General features: G+C 38.5%; 2 protein-coding genes and 1 pseudogene across 2 annotated transcripts; 1 reads left to right on the top strand and 2 right to left on the bottom strand.

Moving 5' to 3' along the window:
* Positions 1 to 6699: 6699 nt before the first annotated feature.
* LOC122395274 lies at positions 6700 to 8450 on the top strand. Its single transcript, XM_043392718.1, has 3 exons — positions 6700 to 6720; positions 7690 to 7748; positions 8204 to 8450. The coding sequence occupies exons 1-3, from the start codon at positions 6700 to 6702 to the stop codon at positions 8448 to 8450; spliced, it is 327 nt and encodes a 108-aa protein (XP_043248653.1).
* A 1162-nt stretch (positions 8451 to 9612) lies between these two features.
* Positions 9613 to 11461, bottom strand: LOC122395273 (annotated as a pseudogene).
* A 2947-nt stretch (positions 11462 to 14408) lies between these two features.
* LOC122395272 (glycine-rich protein DOT1-like) lies at positions 14409 to 17082 on the bottom strand. Its single transcript, XM_043392716.1, has 5 exons — positions 17077 to 17082; positions 16813 to 17004; positions 16194 to 16203; positions 15062 to 15842; positions 14409 to 14582 (listed from the first exon to the last, which is right to left on the bottom strand). Exons 1-5 carry the CDS (start codon positions 17080 to 17082, stop codon positions 14450 to 14452), a joined length of 1122 nt encoding a protein of 373 aa, XP_043248651.1. The 3' UTR covers positions 14409 to 14449.
* Positions 17083 to 18602: the final 1520 nt, after the last annotated feature.

Below are 18602 nucleotides of genomic sequence, written 5' to 3'. Positions count from 1 at the left end.
TGCAAGATAATATATCATAGAAATTACGCAACACGGTTCGTTAAAGGCAATTATAAAGATCCAAATGATGAAGCAATCGATTATATGAATTAGACATAGACTTCACCGTTTACTATAAATTGCGAAATTTACTTAGTTCCTCTTACAATTAGTTTTCCATAAATGATAGTAGCATACATTTCCACATATGTATACTTATGAACTTTGTCAGTAAAGTGATATGTATTATTATTAATCGTTCACATGACATTGCATGATAAATAAATTAATAAACATTCAAAGTGATATTTATTAAATCGCCACTATATTCACTCATTTATATCAGAGAACAGAATTAAACAATTATAGATAAAACTTAGCATTGTTTACCATTACAACACAATGGTTTAAACAATTCTTAACAATATGTGACATATGAATAATGAAAGGGTCTATCAGTTTACGTAAATATTAATTTTTCGTGAAATAATTCGTGATGGCTTTATTTGATCGTTGGTTACTCAATGGTCATGGTCATCTATGGTCAATAGTGAGGTCGACCTCAAGGCGACAATGGTCCAGTGAAGATCCAGGAATTACCAAGAGACAAGAAGCGATCGAAATAGTTTTTCTATAGAGCAATCAGTCTTAACTCTTATCTTTGACATTGAGTAGAACACGTCGTTAACCGTAATAATTGCTTGGTAAAACTAAATTAGAAGATCGAAGGAACTCTGCTTCCTTCTATCTCTCTAGTTTAGTAATCTAGTTTCTAAAAATGTAAAAGGGAGATCGATGGAACTTGGATTCCATCTATTTCTCTTCGGGTCTCCAGTCGCAGCAACCTCCACGTGGTGAGACCTGGTAATCGGTGTTACCCACGATAGAAAAGTTCTTCTTCGTGGGTAACACCGAGCTAATGGCTGCGAATTTAAAAGTTTTGTAAGATCTAAGAGCACATAGACCTTGAATGCTTTAGCGAAATTAGCAGATTACTTTTACGAGGATGAAAAATGAAGAAAAATGAAGTTTCGATATGTTCCCTTATCAGTAACATGACTTCGTTCCTTACTTTAATGGCGCTTGTCAGAGTGAATCATTCGAAAGTTACACATGTACTCGTGTATCAAATGATATGCATTTATCAATTATAAACTCACAATTTGCTACAGGCTCGCTTTAAGTAATTAGTTCTGGAGATGTAAGGGTTCAAAGCATTACATGATCGCCACGCAGGTCACGCGATCGAGGTAGGTCAGCACGATGCAAGCAAAGAGAGATTTTTAAAATTATGATTTCCATGTAACACAACAAATTCAAGGATACGAAATAAAATAATATTATACAATAAATAGTAGTACTCACAAATTCTCTGAAAATAAATAAAATAAATTGAACAATGTTTGTGGTTTTCTTCGTGCAGTTTTAATTCAACGCGATTAATTTCGTTGCAACGAGCCACTGATCACTGCCTTCGAACATTACGAACGTACGAACTTAATCGTCGTATATGGTTAGTCTCGCTTTGTCGCGTAACAATATTGTTTACCACTGGAAAGTAATGGTTATTACGAAACGGTGTACGAACGGAGATCGATGTAGACGATCTCGCTGACCCGTCTGGGTAAAATATCGGACTCAGAATTTCCCTTCCGCTTCGGAACCGGCGATTATATAATCGCTAAACCGGCAAGAGGAAGGAGCCCCGTAACAAGGTTGATCCAGCGCGATCTCTCGCTGACCCTCCTTCGATTCTGTGCTCGGTAAATCCGCGCACACCTCGATCGATTAATTACCGTTTATGATCGTGCCGCGCGCCGTGCACCACCCGTTGGATCGTTTCCAACGTTTGACTTTCATCGGCCGCGTTTCTCATTTTCTCTCGTCGCACGCTAACCGAAGCATATTTCCCTCAAAATCGGCCTACCGAGTGACTTTCACGGGACGGAAGAGGTAGAAATGTTTTTTAACGGTGGGGATGATTGCTGGCGATCCTTATGTAAGCCAGGAGCGATTACAGGTAACATCGAAAACACAAGATGCCACAACCGCTCGGGTTCCGGTCCTCTTCCCCCTCATTCGTCGCTGTCGAACGCTCGAAAAGGGTCTTCGTGGATCTTATGTAACGGAAATCGCTGCAGAGGGTCCCTTTTGTGGGCACAAATTTCACGAGAATAGATCGCCTTTACGATTTAGATTCGTACTTGTCAATAGAAGTAGACACGTATAGAAAGAAATTCATCTTATGCATCTAGTTTGCATGCACAAAATTTTTATGTATTACAAAAAGAAGCTTCATTGAGATGTCTAATGGGGCCACTTGAGAATAATTATTTATTCAATGTCAATTACCATGTACACTAAGGCTGCTAACAGATTCGATAAATGCGTGAAATTGTTTAGATTCAATTGATAAAAATGCATCCAAACTCGACGTCGTTTGAAGAGCATGTTTCTGAATATTCTAAAACGGTGCCCCACCTGTCCATTAAGGGATGAAATTCCTCACATAATACACATAAACAATGCTGATGATTCTGTTGCTTCAATATGGCGTTCAAACTGTAACTTGTACATGTTTTATTTGAGCGTAACATTGAGAAATCTCTTCCGCCAGGAATTGATATAAAATTTCAAGTTGCGTATAAATTGCAAAGATAATTATGAAATCCCCGGTTACGTGTTTTATTTCCTTCGTTTCATTCTCTGATCGCGTTACGGAACCACCGCTCTCACGGGTTACGTTCGGGATGGTCCGTCGAAAAGGTGGACCGAACCCGTGGAGCTGTTGCGTAATCGTGACTCAGGGACCGCCAATATCATCGAAAATCGCTTACCTTTCTCGCCTCGCCTCATTATTGGGTGCACTGGCTACGCAAGATACACGCAGGTACACAACGAAAAGGTTACGAAACGCTTTCTCCCTGTATGATGGATATTTTAAGTATGCAGCCTGCACCGCTTCCTGCAACACTGGCCGGGCCAGTGGTGCATGTACGAAAAAAATGGATGTAATCGACGCCGTGCAACATGGTCTCGATCGTTACCTTGGTCTTAACACTGACTCCTTCCTCGAAAGAAACGCTGACGGTCCGCTGGAAAGCGCGAGAACCCGGCGTGTCCCATCGGGAGCGCGTGGAATTCGAACCACACAAATTACGATGTTTTTCTTTTCGTTCTTGCGCGTTGCAAGCATTCTGAAATGGGAATGTCCACTGGGTCGATCGTGAGTTTAATTCACGATGGAGGATCTTGGTTCTTCCTCGATTCCCAAAGAAAATTTGTCGAAATCGCAAAACAAAATTACAGAAATATCTACTCCTGCGGATTTATCTATAAAATATAATATTTTTTCCAAGAAGTCACGGATCCCTAATTAAGGAAATGCCGCGCCAAGCATTAACACGCTCTTGACCGGAACAAAATTGGAAAATTAATGGGTGTATATGCGAATTAGAATCAATAAAATTGTGCAACTGCGCAGGAAGTTGCAGCACGCTCGTTTAATTCCTGCCTGGAAATTTTATCCTCGATTAACACGGCAAAGAGTACACGCGGATACGTAAATTCGCGGCTTCGATCGTTTCGTGGCCAACGAGGCCGAATCGGTGATTACGGGAGTAAAAGCGTTTCGCGGAAAATGGCTTCGAAACGCTTCTGTGATTCGTCGTACGCGAACATTGTATTATCGTCGGACGATTCGCCTTAGAAAATGACGATGCACCGAATTCGAGACCGGAGGGAGAAGCTTTCGCAATTTTGGGGAGGAACGAAACCGAGGGCTGCAATCTTTTCGCAATTAACCGTCCGCTGTTTGACGAAGACGACAAAGTATGCTCGAACGCAAAGTTTGTTATTAAAGAGTCACGGATAATGAGATTTTCCTGTTCCACTTGGCGTGTTACGGTCGACTGGCGCTGAGCTACATTCGCAATTGCAATGCAATTAATAGATAATAAACTGGCGCGACGCGTTCGTTGCCTGCGTTAAGGTCGCCCTGTGATTATGTCACGGGCTGTGTCGACGTTCGCGTCGATGAAAACGACAGGAATCGGCCTTTCCTGGTTGTTTCAGAGGTTTCACGACACGCAACCGAATTTCTCTTTTTCGTGAAAGAACGTGTTATCGGGCTGATATGGATAATTTTCTCGTAAAAGCACTATCGAGCTAAGCGCCTAAATGGTTCGGTGTTATTTATTGCAGGAGTAACATTCTTCGTAGTAGTGATAGTTATACCACACTAACTAAAATATTAAATTTAAATCTTAGAAATTGGGTGTAAAGAACAATCAGATATAAAGAATTTTATTAATTCGACCATTAAGACTAATATTGTTTCAGTTTTTTATTTTGAGACGTGGTCGATCATTAACAATTATACAAACTACGTTTCTTCTTCGAAATCACTAATAGACACAAATGTATTCGGAATTTGGCAAGGAATAAATTAATACCGTGGCTACGTTCGATTATATATTATTTTCGAATAATTTGGGTGAAATCGATCACGTAATGTAAAAATATTCCACCTGTGTTTCCATCGTGTTACGTGACGCTTGAGTGACTTATCTACCAAAACCCGAATCTCGACATAATTTTTCGATTTAGCGGCAAAGGATATCGCGAAAATAAGAAAACGTTTGTGTAACTCTAGCTTGCCTGCTTCCCATCGTTTACACATAAAAAATCAGACGTCTCCGAAACTCTTCGAAAGAAGTTTCGTTTTAATTGACATTCAACTTTCAATTCCTCGTTTGCAAATGGTTTCTACAAAAACGGAAAACATGACCCGAGAGAAAGTCACGTAGCGAAATAATATTTTCATGTAGCAAATTCAAAATTCGATCACGATGTTGAAATTAAGTGTACATGGAAACGATTGGTTGGGACTCAATATTTGAAGTCTGTTTGTAGGTTTTATTTTTGTGACCAAATGCATCTTATTAGCTCTGGTTTTATCGTTACACATTGTATCTATTAGTACATTTAAGAATCATGCTAACTTATAATAAATTTAGTAAACCAAACTTTCTCTTTGCCATCGTGATAGATATCGGCGTTTTCTGCAAAAAATTCATTCGATGGCCGATTTCTAATGCAAATAGGAAACGATTTTGTTTGAAAGTAACCACGAGGAAACGACATCTACTGTTCTCCTTTAACTTAACTACGGATTGACCGTGATTTTTGGTTAAAAGTCCTAATTTTCCATCATTATCTATTTTAATATTGCAAATACATTGTTATTTGTGCATCTGAAAGTTTTTGAAAACTGACTGAAGACAATAATTAATACTGAAAAAGGGACCAAAATTGAATGTCTTCCACCCCAAATATAAGTTAGGATATTACTTAATACCGAGTTTGAGTAATTCTAAGATCAGTAAGTAATTTATAACTCAACGATCCATAAAATGTCATTAGTACATAAATTTACCTATTAGATCCTACAATTACCCAAACTCGATCACATTTCTGTAGAATTAGGGTTAATAAAGCTCACTCGGACGAGTATGAATTATAAATATTACAAGACGTTAACCTAATCTCCAATTAAAATCGACTTTCCGGCCTTAGTGGCACGTCCACGATTCGGAAAATGAAGGAAACGACCGCGTTGCTGTTTTCCGGTCGACGACGTAACAACGTTAACAACGCGCCAGCAAATTAACGCCGCAATTACTTTTTACGTATTACTTTCACGGCTGTTATTGTATACAACAGTAAATATTCGACCTCCACCAGTTTTCTGCACTTCTCGATGTTTTAACCCATTAAATGACAACCTTGTTACGAAATTTTTATGCAATTTTTGTATAGATTCAATCAAAGTATGTTTTTATAATAAAAATGACCTAAAAAAAATAATAAAGAATTCCCAAATCTTCGTTTTGGACACGATATTCTGCCAAAGGTATATTTTCTTCGCAGAAGCTCTTACTCACCTACTATAATTAACCAAGAAGGCTAGATATTTGAATGATGTCTACCTTAGAAGTACAAAATGTTTCTCGCGAAATTTTAGGGAGAATTTTACGAGAAAATCTTTGATGGTCACAAAGAATCGATCTAAACCTGACAGTGAACTTACTAGCAGATAGTAATACATTCTGTAATTAGTAAACTGGAAAGAAAAAAAATTCGATCGTTATAGAATTTAAAGATGGCTTCGTTCAACGTGTTAAATTCGTGGTTGCAATGGCGATGATCCATTTCGAACTGAATAATGGGGCACAAAATTTTGCCCCATCTCTGCTTTCCCATCGATACGATAATATCGGGAAAGTTCTACGTCAAGTTCCGTTTTTTTAGCTATCGGTCTCGGGAGCAGGATTACCCGGGGAATCGGGCACGTGCCGTACGCATCGTACGCGGTGTGTTACGCAGCCTGGGGGAACGCGCGGAACGAACGTAACCATCGGCGTGCCGCTTCCTAGCTTTTACGTAACCGTAAAGTCGAGCGACTTTGCTCTCCCACCCCGTGGCTTTTCACCGGGTGGTTTTGACCACCGCGGTTCGTCCTTTATAAGCACACATCCCCGGCCGTTCAAAGCCAGAAACGTGTCGACATCCGTAAAACGTCAGTCGCGTGGTCACAGTACGAACCTACCGTTTTAATTTTTTCGCCCGTTCAGTCTTCTCCGGTGTCCATCGTCAGTTCGTCAGTCGGGTGAAGTTCCGCGTAAAGGAAAACTACCACGAGAAACGGAAACAGCCAAGATGCGCTCCCAGACCTTCGCTGTGAGTACGTCCCCCGATGGACGATCTGTGAAACGATTTTATTTCGTCCCTTCGCGACAACAGTGATAAAACGGGTCTACGATGTGTTTCTTTGTGACATTCGATTGGATTCGGTAGCATGTATGAGACTCGAGAATGTGTCATTCTTGTCTTTATGGCAAATTAATCTTTTTTATTTTGTTTCGTTGGATTTAATTTATTTTTTTTTTTTATGCATGCATGAGTATTGTTTTCTCTATTGTTCTCGAAAATTGCACTCGATGATAGGACTTACGTGGATTAATAACGTAATGTTTTTATCTGATATTCGTCTCTATGGAACTATTCAAGATCGAAGTTTTTTGAAATTTGTAAAATTATTTCTTATTAAATACATTGTCCTCTGTTCAATTTTCCACAAAATGCAAGAATTTATATTTACTTTTGAAATTGCAAGAATTTATATTTACAAGAAGAATTTTGTTCATTTTATCGTATAGATAACGTCATTCTTCCTGTAAAATTACATTTCGATCAAAATCACCCATTAGAAAATAGTAAAGACATAAAAAACGAACCTACAAACTAAAAAACGCAGTTTCATCAACATAGTTTTATACCACACACTATAATATGCTCTTTAATTGTAAAGAATTTTGATTCTAAAATCAGATAAAATCAGTTAAAATTCTCGTGACTTGGTTTAGATTTCTTTTCCTTTAAACACATCGAATAATTACTGTACGTTCGAAAGTATCGATGCTCCGATTTTGTAAATTCATTTGACATCACCGAGACAAGTTTGGTCAAAATTAGAACGAGATACTTTCACCCCAAGCGACGCGTGATCGCGCGAAACACGCGGTACGAGCAGTGAATCTGCAAAAAGGCAAAAAAAAATACCGTCTTGCATATAAACGACGCACACGACGAATCGCGGTGCACTCGCCGCCGTCACAGACGTATCACAAATTCACGTTCGTGTTGCAGTTAATCGTGTTCGGAATATTGGCCGTCGCCCTGTCTTCGCCGGTGCCAGGCTACCACAGGTGAGTTGACAAAGTGTTCCGTCGTTTGACGCAAATTACTGTTTACGGCTTTTGATTCGCGACAAAAGTATTAGAACCCTCCTCGTTCTCTCAACCCTCATAACTCAAATTGTATTTAACTTTCGGGGAAAAAATTGCACGATTGTATCGTTGACAAACACTGACAACAGAATGCAGAGATGAGAATTTTATTTGAATAATACATGACGAACGAAAACTTTCTATGGCGATTTATTCACCGCGTTCATTCGAGTCCGGTATATTTTAATTTTTATTAACATCAAAGCATCGTGATGTCAGAAGTGTTTCTTGCCTTTTACTCGTTAGTTAAAGTTGTTATTTACGTAAGAATATTTTATTCCATAATATATATTTTTTGCTTGATAAGTGATTGATTTGAAGAGGATGAAGAAGAAATTACCTCGTCTTTAAGGAAATCGATTGCCTGATTTCAGTTCACACCACCACGTACGCATCCACGTGCCTTATCACGTGCACACGGTCCATCATCATCATGTGAAGAAGATACCTGTGCACCACGTCGAGAAGGTGCACGTCCCCGTCCCAATTCCCGTCCATCACGTGCAAAAGGTGGCCGTGCCCGTGCCAGTCCATCACGTCGAAAAAGTACACGTACCTGTTCCAGTTGTCGAAAAGGTGCACGTGCCTGTACCTGTTCACGCGGAGAAGGGGTGGTGGTAATGGGAGCGCCTCAGCTTTCGGCTTGTTATTATTTAGGTAATTATTAAACAAATGATTTCAGTATACCATTCGAATCGAGTCAAGTTTAATCAAGTTACAACGTCAATTTAAGTTCAAGTACATAAGTGACTTTCTTTCAATCAAACTTATGGTAAAACGAGTAGTTTAAGTTCTCGATGAAAGGATCAAGTACACAGTTTGATTTTTGTTCCCGTTTGTTCGAGTCAAGCCCAAGTAAGTCAAGTTGAATCAAGTTGAGCCAACTGTCAAGTCGAGTTCAAGTATATGAGGGAATGAATTTATATATAAACTAATAAGTAGCTTATATTTTCATTGAGAAAAGCAAGTATACAGTTTTAGTTAAGTATATTCGAGTTCTGAAAGGTGAAGTCAAGTTGAATCAAGTCGATTCAAATTCAAGAAAGTGAGCCAAGTCAAGTCAAGTCGAGTCAAGTTTTAAATGAACAAGTATCCACATAGTTTCAGGAACCAAAGAGAACAGCAATGAATTCTTCGAGTAACAAATTTGTCAATGAATACTTGGGTTTTTATCATGTTGTTTCTTTATGTATCGTAATGGATTTACGTGCAACGTGTCCCATTACTCTGTTGCAGGTTATAAAATGAGGGCATTCGAGTTACTAGCATTTCGTAAATCTTTATTTGTGTTTTCACCGACCATACCGTTCTGGAAAGTTTTTCGCACTAGAAGCAAACAGTGGGAGATAGTACAAAACAAACCGAATCGCCTGCTTTAGTCAATTAAGTGTGTAAAATATGGTATCACTCGGTATGCACATGTGTGTGCTTAGATCAAAGATACTTGTACATACTGTATCATGTTACATTATTTTTTTATACAATATATATGTTTGACAAATATTATAATTCTGTGCAAATACCTCTCATCCTTATCTCTCTGCAACCTTAATTTATAAGTGAAATCATAATTTTCCCGGAAGTGCTAACAGATTAAATTTTAAGCGCAATCAATTTTCCCGGTAGGTGCATTTTCTTAACATCGTTTTATTTAACGTAACATTATTTCGCTTCAACAATCAATAAATATATACAATTATAACATAGCGATCTAATACATATATGGAAGCATAGCTTAAGGAAATATTTTACAAACTTCGCCGATGCAAAGAAATCCGAAATTTCACCATTCCTCTATGTGCTGATGACCATCGTCCCCGTCGTCGTGCTTCACGTGATGGATCTTCTTCACGTGCGTGTGATAATGTTTGTGAATGAGTTCTGGCACGTGAATGACGAAGTGCGTGCTGGAATTGCAATGATAGTGAATTTTATTGAGCATAAAACGGTAAGTTGTATAACTCGATGAAATATTTACTGTTCGTGGTGGCCACCACCACCTGGATAAGGCATCGAAGACACAAGGGCGAATGACACAACCAGGACAAAAAGGAAAACCTAAAACAGAAAAGTGCAAGGTAAATTTATTAGTCATTGCAGAAAAGATTCAATTCAAATATCATTTCAATTGCAACTTCTTCCTTTTTAAAAATTTTAATTCTACTTGCTGGAATTGATTATAGAACTTTTCTTTGAAACCTATCGAAAATGCAAGTTTATAAAAAGTAATATAAATAATTCTGTTATTATTTGAAGTGTTTATCGATTGATAAACGTTAGGCAATTCTCCCCATTCGTTTTCTAATGAGACGTTCGACGGATAGAATTACTGTAACCGGAAATATAATACATAAAGAGAAGCCTGAACGGTGAAACCTTGATCGGAAATATTTCGAGCAAGACCAAAAAAAATTGATCTACCGTGTTGCGTTACAAGTTCAGGTGAAAGTGTCCGAGCCTATGATCAACTGGATCACCGTTTATTAAGCCTCTGTTCGGTGGAATGATCGAGTCTTCGAGAAACACCTTTCATTGTTTCGAGCCCCATATTTACCGTTCGCTCGACATCTTGTTAACGATTCTTCATTTTTCCCGTTAATATGATTTCACGCCGGGGAACAGCGAAAGTCATAGCAAGTTTAAAATATTCCCACGTTCGGAATAATCGTTTTCTTATTTGATTGAAAAATTTGTATTCGTGTAACAAAATTTTATTCTTTAATATGTTTACTGTTCCTCGAAGCTGTATCCTATTATAAAACCTATAGTATCAGTTGACACATCTTTGTACAATTGTTAGAATAAAAATAATAATTTCAGAAATGTCTCCGAGTAAGGAACATCACTTTTACACGAGCAGTTTGATTAAGAGAAAATAAATAAATTTTATACGAATCACCAATGTCTTCTATTTCATGTATGAAGCACCTTTCATAGTAAAATACACCGTAATACTTCGCGAGTTTATCTCTGCAATACACAATTTTCTACGCGAATTTTTTTAATCGCCGATCCTGATAAATAAAAAATCTTCGCGAACGGAGGGTTAAAAGTATCGACACCCACGCGTGTTCTTGGCTTCTCCATGGCTTTGGCGTCCGCTCCGCGCAGGATCTTAGGTGTTTTCCGAGGCTGCTCTGCTTCAGGAACTAAAGGACGCAATCCAGGCAAGCCTTTTAAACGGAAGCATAATCAGTGAACGGTACGGGGAACGAGCAAAATATTTCCTGCGTACACCCCACCCAACCCTGTTCACTCTCACTTGCGATTAACACGGAATTTCACGAGCACCTTCTATCATTGTCGTAGACACCATCGCTTTAGGAATTCTTACCCCTTCCACGCCATATCGATCATGACAAAATCTGTCCAATAATCCAGAAAAAAATAGTCTATCACTTGGTATAGCATTTAATATATTTAAATCTTTTCATTTTTAATTCATTTTTAAAATCGTAAGATTGACACCATGTTCAAAAGTGTCGTTTACTATTAATCACACGTTTCTTAAAGGCCTTCTATCGCCTGAATTCGAATTGTAAAACGTGCTATTCGTTTTACGTATGGTGCTGAATCACTTCCCAACACTTATTACCTATATTACGCTGGCCATTTGTTAACTCGGAAGCCATCACATTGTAGAATATTTATGTGTAAGTGCACTATTATCCACGACTATTTTCTCTTCAATGTGTTCTCTGCATTCATTGAGGATGTCAAGTGAATGGTCGAACGTGATTAGTTCTTAACAAAAATTATTGTGTCTTTAATCATTCCATACAATGCAAAGTTATGTTTATTTGCAAGATAATTTTGACGTAAATACACCGACAAATGTCAACTTTGAAAAGTAATATCGACGTTTCGGTCAATTTGTGACTTTTAGTAATTGATTTGTAAATTATTACTCAACGTCGATTGCTTAATGAGTCATTGTTACAAATTTCTGGCGAAAGGAGGCGATAGCGCCCCTTTGAGAATCTTCGATTGATCTGAAGCTTATGCTCGCTTTCTCCGACGACGCCAGTTGCTGTAATGTGAGTAATAACGCATTGTCGTAATATGCCATTCGTAGAGTCATTATACATTTATCGTATTAAACATTTCACTACAGATCTACTCATAATCCAAATAATGTATTTTAATAGTGACACTTTATGATTTTTTTAATTCAAAATTGACCGCTTAAAAGCACTCTTTTTATTTCAAATTGTCTAATAAAAATGGGGAATATAGAAAAAATTTAAATAATTGATAGCTAACGTTTTTAACTTGAAAAAGAAATTCTGTTCGAGTTACAGGATCAAAATTTAATGCTTTCGTTTATTCTACGCCTATGGGGCGAAGAAAGTGAACGTTACAATTTTTTTTTCCAAACAAATGGTCTCCCCACTACTGAATCTGTTGCAAGTTATAATTTTGTTCAGTGCTTCCTCTATATTCTTAAACGAACATGTTAATAAAAATTCCTTATTCGATAAATAGACATTTTGCAGGAAAACCACGAAAATCTAAAAATATCGTTGGGCCAAGTTTTTTTTTAAAATGAAAATATTAAGTTGTACAGAACAAAACTGTCGAAAATTCTTTTTTTTAACGATTTGCAAACTATAATAAATTTCCAAAGTATTTCAAATCTGTTGGTAAACTCTGAACTAATGTAATATCCAACGATTTTTGAATTCTCGTTTGTTGCCTTCATGGACAATTAATTCGAGTTAGTTACAAATTTCTCTTTCAATTTAGCTATCGTGATTAAACGTAGGATCTTGGATGCACATTGTAGCAATGCAGCGTAGAAAGTTCGTTTTGTACTTCGAACCACTGCGAATCTAATTAATGTAATTTGCATTCGTATCTGCAAATGCAATATTAATGGATTCCAACTTCTATTTACTTTCGCTGCATCGTTATGTAAACTGTCGATTATTTTCTGACGATTTGCTTCACATCATAATAGTACCAGCAATTTCATCGATTTCCAATCGTTAATTTTCTAATATAAAGAGTTTAAATTACAATAGTACACTGTGGTAAATAAATAATATCAAACTTAAAAAATATAAATGCATGGGTATGTAACTTCAAAGCTACTGGACATTAAAGAGAGTTAAATTATGCTTTGCAACTATGTTTTACTCGTGTAAAACATATAACAAGGATATATTAGATAATTAATAAGATAACAGACTCCTTCAGATCCAAATCAGTTGGATTGATCACGCTAATCACCGAGTCATTTACTTGTACATTGATGGTCAAGTACGATTCTGCGTAGACAAAACAAGCTATCATAGATCAAGGCCAACATCCATGTTAACCAGGATTCAACATGTCGAGTGAAATCGTCCTCCTACGTGCACCAAAACATCTGCTCTCTTTCACTTTCAACTTACTTTCCATTTCGAACTAATCCCAGCGCTCAGGAGCGATTATAAATATAGAAAAATGCTTCTATTACGGCGAACAGGTTTTACGCGATCGGAAGACTCGCGAGACGTCATTCTGATTCCCAGAATCGAACGTTTCCTGTAATGTTCAACGACCTATGAAATGAAAGATGCAACGAGACTTAATTCAGAAGCAGACGAGAATGGAAAGATCAATTAGCGATGGGAACCTATTAGGTTGGACAAAGAGTCTTCTAGTGCTTTAAAAAGAAATTGTTTTTCAGAATTTTTGGACCTGAGCATCCATTACTATATACTGTAATAACACTGTTTTGTTCCACGTTGATTAAAAAATGAAATGAAATATTTTGAGACAAGCAGTTGTCTTTAACTAATTAAACAAATGCTTACGTACAAGCCTATCCTTAATACTAAAAAGAAATTAGAAACGATTTACAAAAACGTACAAAAGAATTTATTACGAAGTAACATAAAAGTATATATTAAAAAATAACAAAGGTATTTACAAAGTATATAATATGTACAAAACGTAACAACAGTACGAGAATACTCGCGGGAAGTCATTAAAACAACAAAAACGCAGCACGAGACTATGGTGCCTAAAGTATCGCGCGACTGATCGATGATACTAATAAATTATTAGTAGTAACAATTAATCGTTAGCTGTGAAACGTTTTCTTGAATTCAGCTACGGAGTATTCTTTCTCGCGTCCAAGAAAGTTCATACGATCGCGCTATTGTTAAAGAATACTGTGGAATCTTGTTCGCAAGCGTAAAAGTGTCACTTTCAGATTAGAGTATAAAAATAAAAAAATCAAAGATAATTTCTCCTAAATTAGTAGAACGATACTGCAAGTTTCCTGAGAGTATTTTACACGACCGGGTCGTTAAACCTTCAATATCGTTTTCTGTGATTTGTAATAGCTTATCGTTAACGCGCGATGTTTACGAAAATAAGACGAAGGACAGAACGCGCGTAGAGAATGGAAACCTAACCCAGCGGTCAAACGGCAGGTATCGCGGGAAATCGGAACCGATCGTCGAGAATCGGTGCTTTGTTTTGTATACTGGCAGAGCTGTACATTGAATCGCGATCGAAAGTCACGTAGCAACGACGATCGCGTGATCCTAAACGCGACTGAACGATCAGTGACTGTTGAGTCGACGTCGGAAGTTGGTCGAACTGGCCGATCGGAAGCCCGATCTGTTTTATTTCTTCTTGTGGTAGCCCGAGAAACCGCCACCGTGACCACCGCCACCGCCACCGCCTCCGCCTCCACTGTGACCACTGGAATACGAGTCGTAGCCACCGCCGGAACTGTAACCGCCTCCACCGTGACCACTGTAATAGAAAATTCGTCAGATTTTCTTGGAATGTTATCAACAACGATTGTGAGCATAAATTTATTGACTATAATCAAAGTTATTCGAAGGACTGCGATGAAGATGATACACTTTATCAATGGTACTAGAGTCTGTGATATCATGTAAAAGTTTATAATATCTTGGTCATAGGAATTCCCCTAAAGTTAATATTTTCATCACATTCTTCGAAGTAACTTCCTTTTGATTGAACATATTTGTTGCTGGAAAAGGCCATCGATATTAATGGTCGAAATGTTTGGAATGAATTTAAAGAAAATAGAAGTTTCAATTCGACCAGTTTTAAGAACAAAGTCTCAACCAAACCTCTCTACATGAAATTTAGTGATCCCAATTTAATTACAAGAAGAGAGGCTATGTTAGAATTTGTTTCATTGCGATACTATGTGAAATTTGTAACAATTTCCACAAAGTTAGTATCAATTAAAAAATGCTCACCTGCTACCGAAACCAGATGATATACTGTTTCCGCTAAAGGAATGGTGACCTCCACCGCCTAAATCGCCACCACCTCCGTATCCACCGCCTCCAAATCCACCTCCGTGACCTCCTCCGAATCCACCACCGCCTCCTCCAAATCCTCCTCCACCGTGATGGTCATCGAATCCTCCTCCGCCGCCTCCGTATCCACCCCCGTGACCACCACCTCCGCCTCCTCCGCCTCCTCCTCCGAAACCTCCACCTCCGTGATGTTCGACTATAACTGCGCCACCTCCGTGACCTCCTCCGCCTCCCCCACCTCCGAAACCTCCACCACCGTGATGGTCATCGAATCCTCCGCCACCACCACCGTAGCCTCCTCCTCCGCCTCCTCCTCCGAAACCTCCTCCGCCGTGATGTTCGACAATAACTGCGCCACCTCCGTGACCTCCTCCTCCTCCCCCACCTCCGAAACCTCCACCACCGTGATGGTCATCGAATCCTCCGCCACCTCCATATCCACCACCATGGCCTCCACCACCTCCTCCGAAACCTCCACCTCCATGTTGTTCGATGATAACTGCGCTACTTCCGTGACCTCCTCCTCCTCCCCCACCTCCGAAACCTCCACCACCGTGGTGGTCATCGAATCCTCCGCCACCTCCATATCCACCACCATGACCCCCTCCACCTCCTCCTCCGAAACCTCCTCCGCCATGGTGGTCGTCGAATCCACCGCCCCCGCCACCTCCTCCATAACCACCTCCGGGACTGGATATAATAATAGCTCCGTGGCCACCTAAAATGAGTTCTCGTTAGAATTGGGAAACAATTATTAATATAAATATATAATACTACTTTTTATATATTAAATATTAAAAATTAATCTTATAATGGACGAATAGTTTGTATAAAACAAGGGATTAAAGATACTCTTAAGAGAAATCCTAAATAACTATAAGTCCAATTAACAACTTGATTCTTCGATATAATCGACTTTCGATAGATTTACTGATTCAAATGCGAGCAGTGACGTTGTCGTAGGAATTTTGAAACCTAGCTACCATTAAGTAACATCGTTACATGAACTTGTAGTGTAAAGAAATTTACAAAAACGATGGAACTTCTAATAAGGTTACGGTCAACGTACGGTTCACGACCTACAGCGTTGTAAAAAATCGACAAAACGACTCGTTACATGCGGTGCCGTTCGTGCGATTATAAGACAAACTCTCGACACCGAATCGAGCCGGAAGTGAAAACCCACGAAACGAGTTCCGCGGCACGAACAGCGTTAAAGAGACGCGAAGAGAAACAGTGAAGGTATTCTCCGCGAATAAACACGATACAGCGATCGCCTAAGGGGAACGTGGGAAAAGGTTTTACCATTATCTCCGACGAAACACGTGAAACGCACGAACGTATTCAACACGTCATACGACTCGCGATTTTCACGCACGACGGCCGAGACTTTTCTCTCACTTTCGGAAATGAAAAACGATTCCAGGTATACACGGTCTACGCAACATTTCCCACATCAAGATTCAACGTTGCAGGCGTTAATGGTCTTATTAAAATAAATTTCCAATTGTAAATGTAACAATTATGTGAACGGATCGTTTAACGTTTCTCGATTTATGAAAGAAGAAATTATTCAAAATGTAGATTGAATTTAATGTCCATTCATTACGTTTCACTTTTTTTAGAATTCAATTATATTTCAATTATTGAGCATTTTTTTGCTTAAAAAATACTGTTGTAGACCTTACCTCCAAATCCTCCTCCGCCTCCACCTCCGTGACCACCACCGTGACCACCTCCAAAGCTGATGTCGTGTCCTCCACCTCCACCAAATCCTCCTCCGTGTCCACCTCCGAATCCTCCGCCATGACCTCCACCTCCTCCTCCGTGTCCACCCCCAAATCCACCCCCAAATCCTCCACCTCCTCCTCCGTGTCCACCTCCAATTATCGCAGGACCACTGACTTCTATGTGATGATCGCCACCGCCGCCACCACCTCCTCCGTGATCACCTCCATGGTCTTCGTATTTTATAATCTTTTTCTCATCGTGCTGAATTATCTCCGGTACGTGGACTCTTATATGCACGCTAGAAAGTTAATCGACCGATTTTACATCGAAGCTATCGCCGATCTCTCTATAACGAGACTTTGATGATTCGTGGCGAACAACAATCGATCATAATCGTAGTTTGAATTATACTCACTGTTCATGACCGAACGTGGCAAGGGCAACGGCCAATGTCGTCGCGAATATCAAGCACCTCGTCTGCGAACAGAAGAATTCTCGTAAATCATCGCGATCCTTTCCTAGCGGAGCTGTTATTTTTCCTCGGGGCTTATTAATTTTATGCAATAAGGTGCACCGATGTTCGCGTAAGATACAACCACTCTATCATTTTGCGTGATTGCAACGCCGAGACTATCGGGCTATTACTTAGACGCAAAGACGTTAAGTGCATCATTAGAATTTCATACCAAGTTCAACTGCTCTATCATTAGCGTTTAATACCACAAACAAAGTGTAACGAACCAGGAACAGTTTAGAAACTTTGTCGTCCAGCCATCGCAAAAATTATTCGTTTAATATTGTAGATAATTCCAGTGTGTTATATTGCTATCACAAATATCTCGAATTACTTTATCACTAATTTTAGTGTTCCATTGTCTAGTATTCACGAAGAGGTATACTGCAAATTGAGACTTTAATTGATCTATCATTTAGGTATTATAAATATAACTCTTACTGATCTGTTAGCAATTTTACTAAATTCATGACTTGTTGCAGTTTGATCATCTGGACACCACAAAACATAATCCTACTCTATCATTAACTTTACTGTTCAAACCTTTCATCACTCTATCATAAATTTACTACTTTGAATTCCAAGTTATTTGCAATCGATCTACATCATTCATATAAATATAATTTGCATCGTTAAGTTTTAATGATTCAGATTAGACGTTTAGAGCCACAAAAACGAAATGGAGAATGTACTTATTAATTCTTTATTACTCTTGACATTTCTGATTGATTGCTGCACTATCTTGTGCTGGCCTTTGGTTTCGATACTAATTAGAAATTTGAAATTGAAAACTATGAAACTTGATTTTATTTTTTGGAATTTCGATCGTTACTCTTTCATCTTTTATTTTTTCGTTTCAGAGTTTGTTTTGATTATATAAACTTCCCTAATTTATACCCGAATATTGGTCTTCTATTTTTAATTTATATTTCAAATTTGTTAATCTTTTTCCCGTAATAAATTCTAATAATTTTGTGTTATTTTTTCGATCTCATGAAGAGGAAACATAGATCGATAGAGATATACTATTCGTATGCGAGGCAGACTTTTTCCTTTCCAAATAACTTGCATAATCCTATCAGCAATTTAAATAGCTCTATTATCTAGATATTACAAATGTGACCCTGATTACACTACTCATTAACTTTCCTGTTCTATTACTTTTACTATTTTATTAGAACCGCGAGCTAATGATACTGTTGATGTGACTACGCATTCACTATTATATCACAA

This window comes from Colletes gigas, unplaced genomic scaffold (assembly GCF_013123115.1).
Source record: "Colletes gigas isolate AHSC1104 unplaced genomic scaffold, ASM1312311v1 Colletes_gigas_Sc00005, whole genome shotgun sequence".
Taxonomy (NCBI): Eukaryota; Metazoa; Arthropoda; class Insecta; order Hymenoptera; family Colletidae; genus Colletes; species Colletes gigas.
Note: the sequence above shows the minus strand (reverse complement) of the source record. Positions and strands in the feature narration are given on the sequence as shown.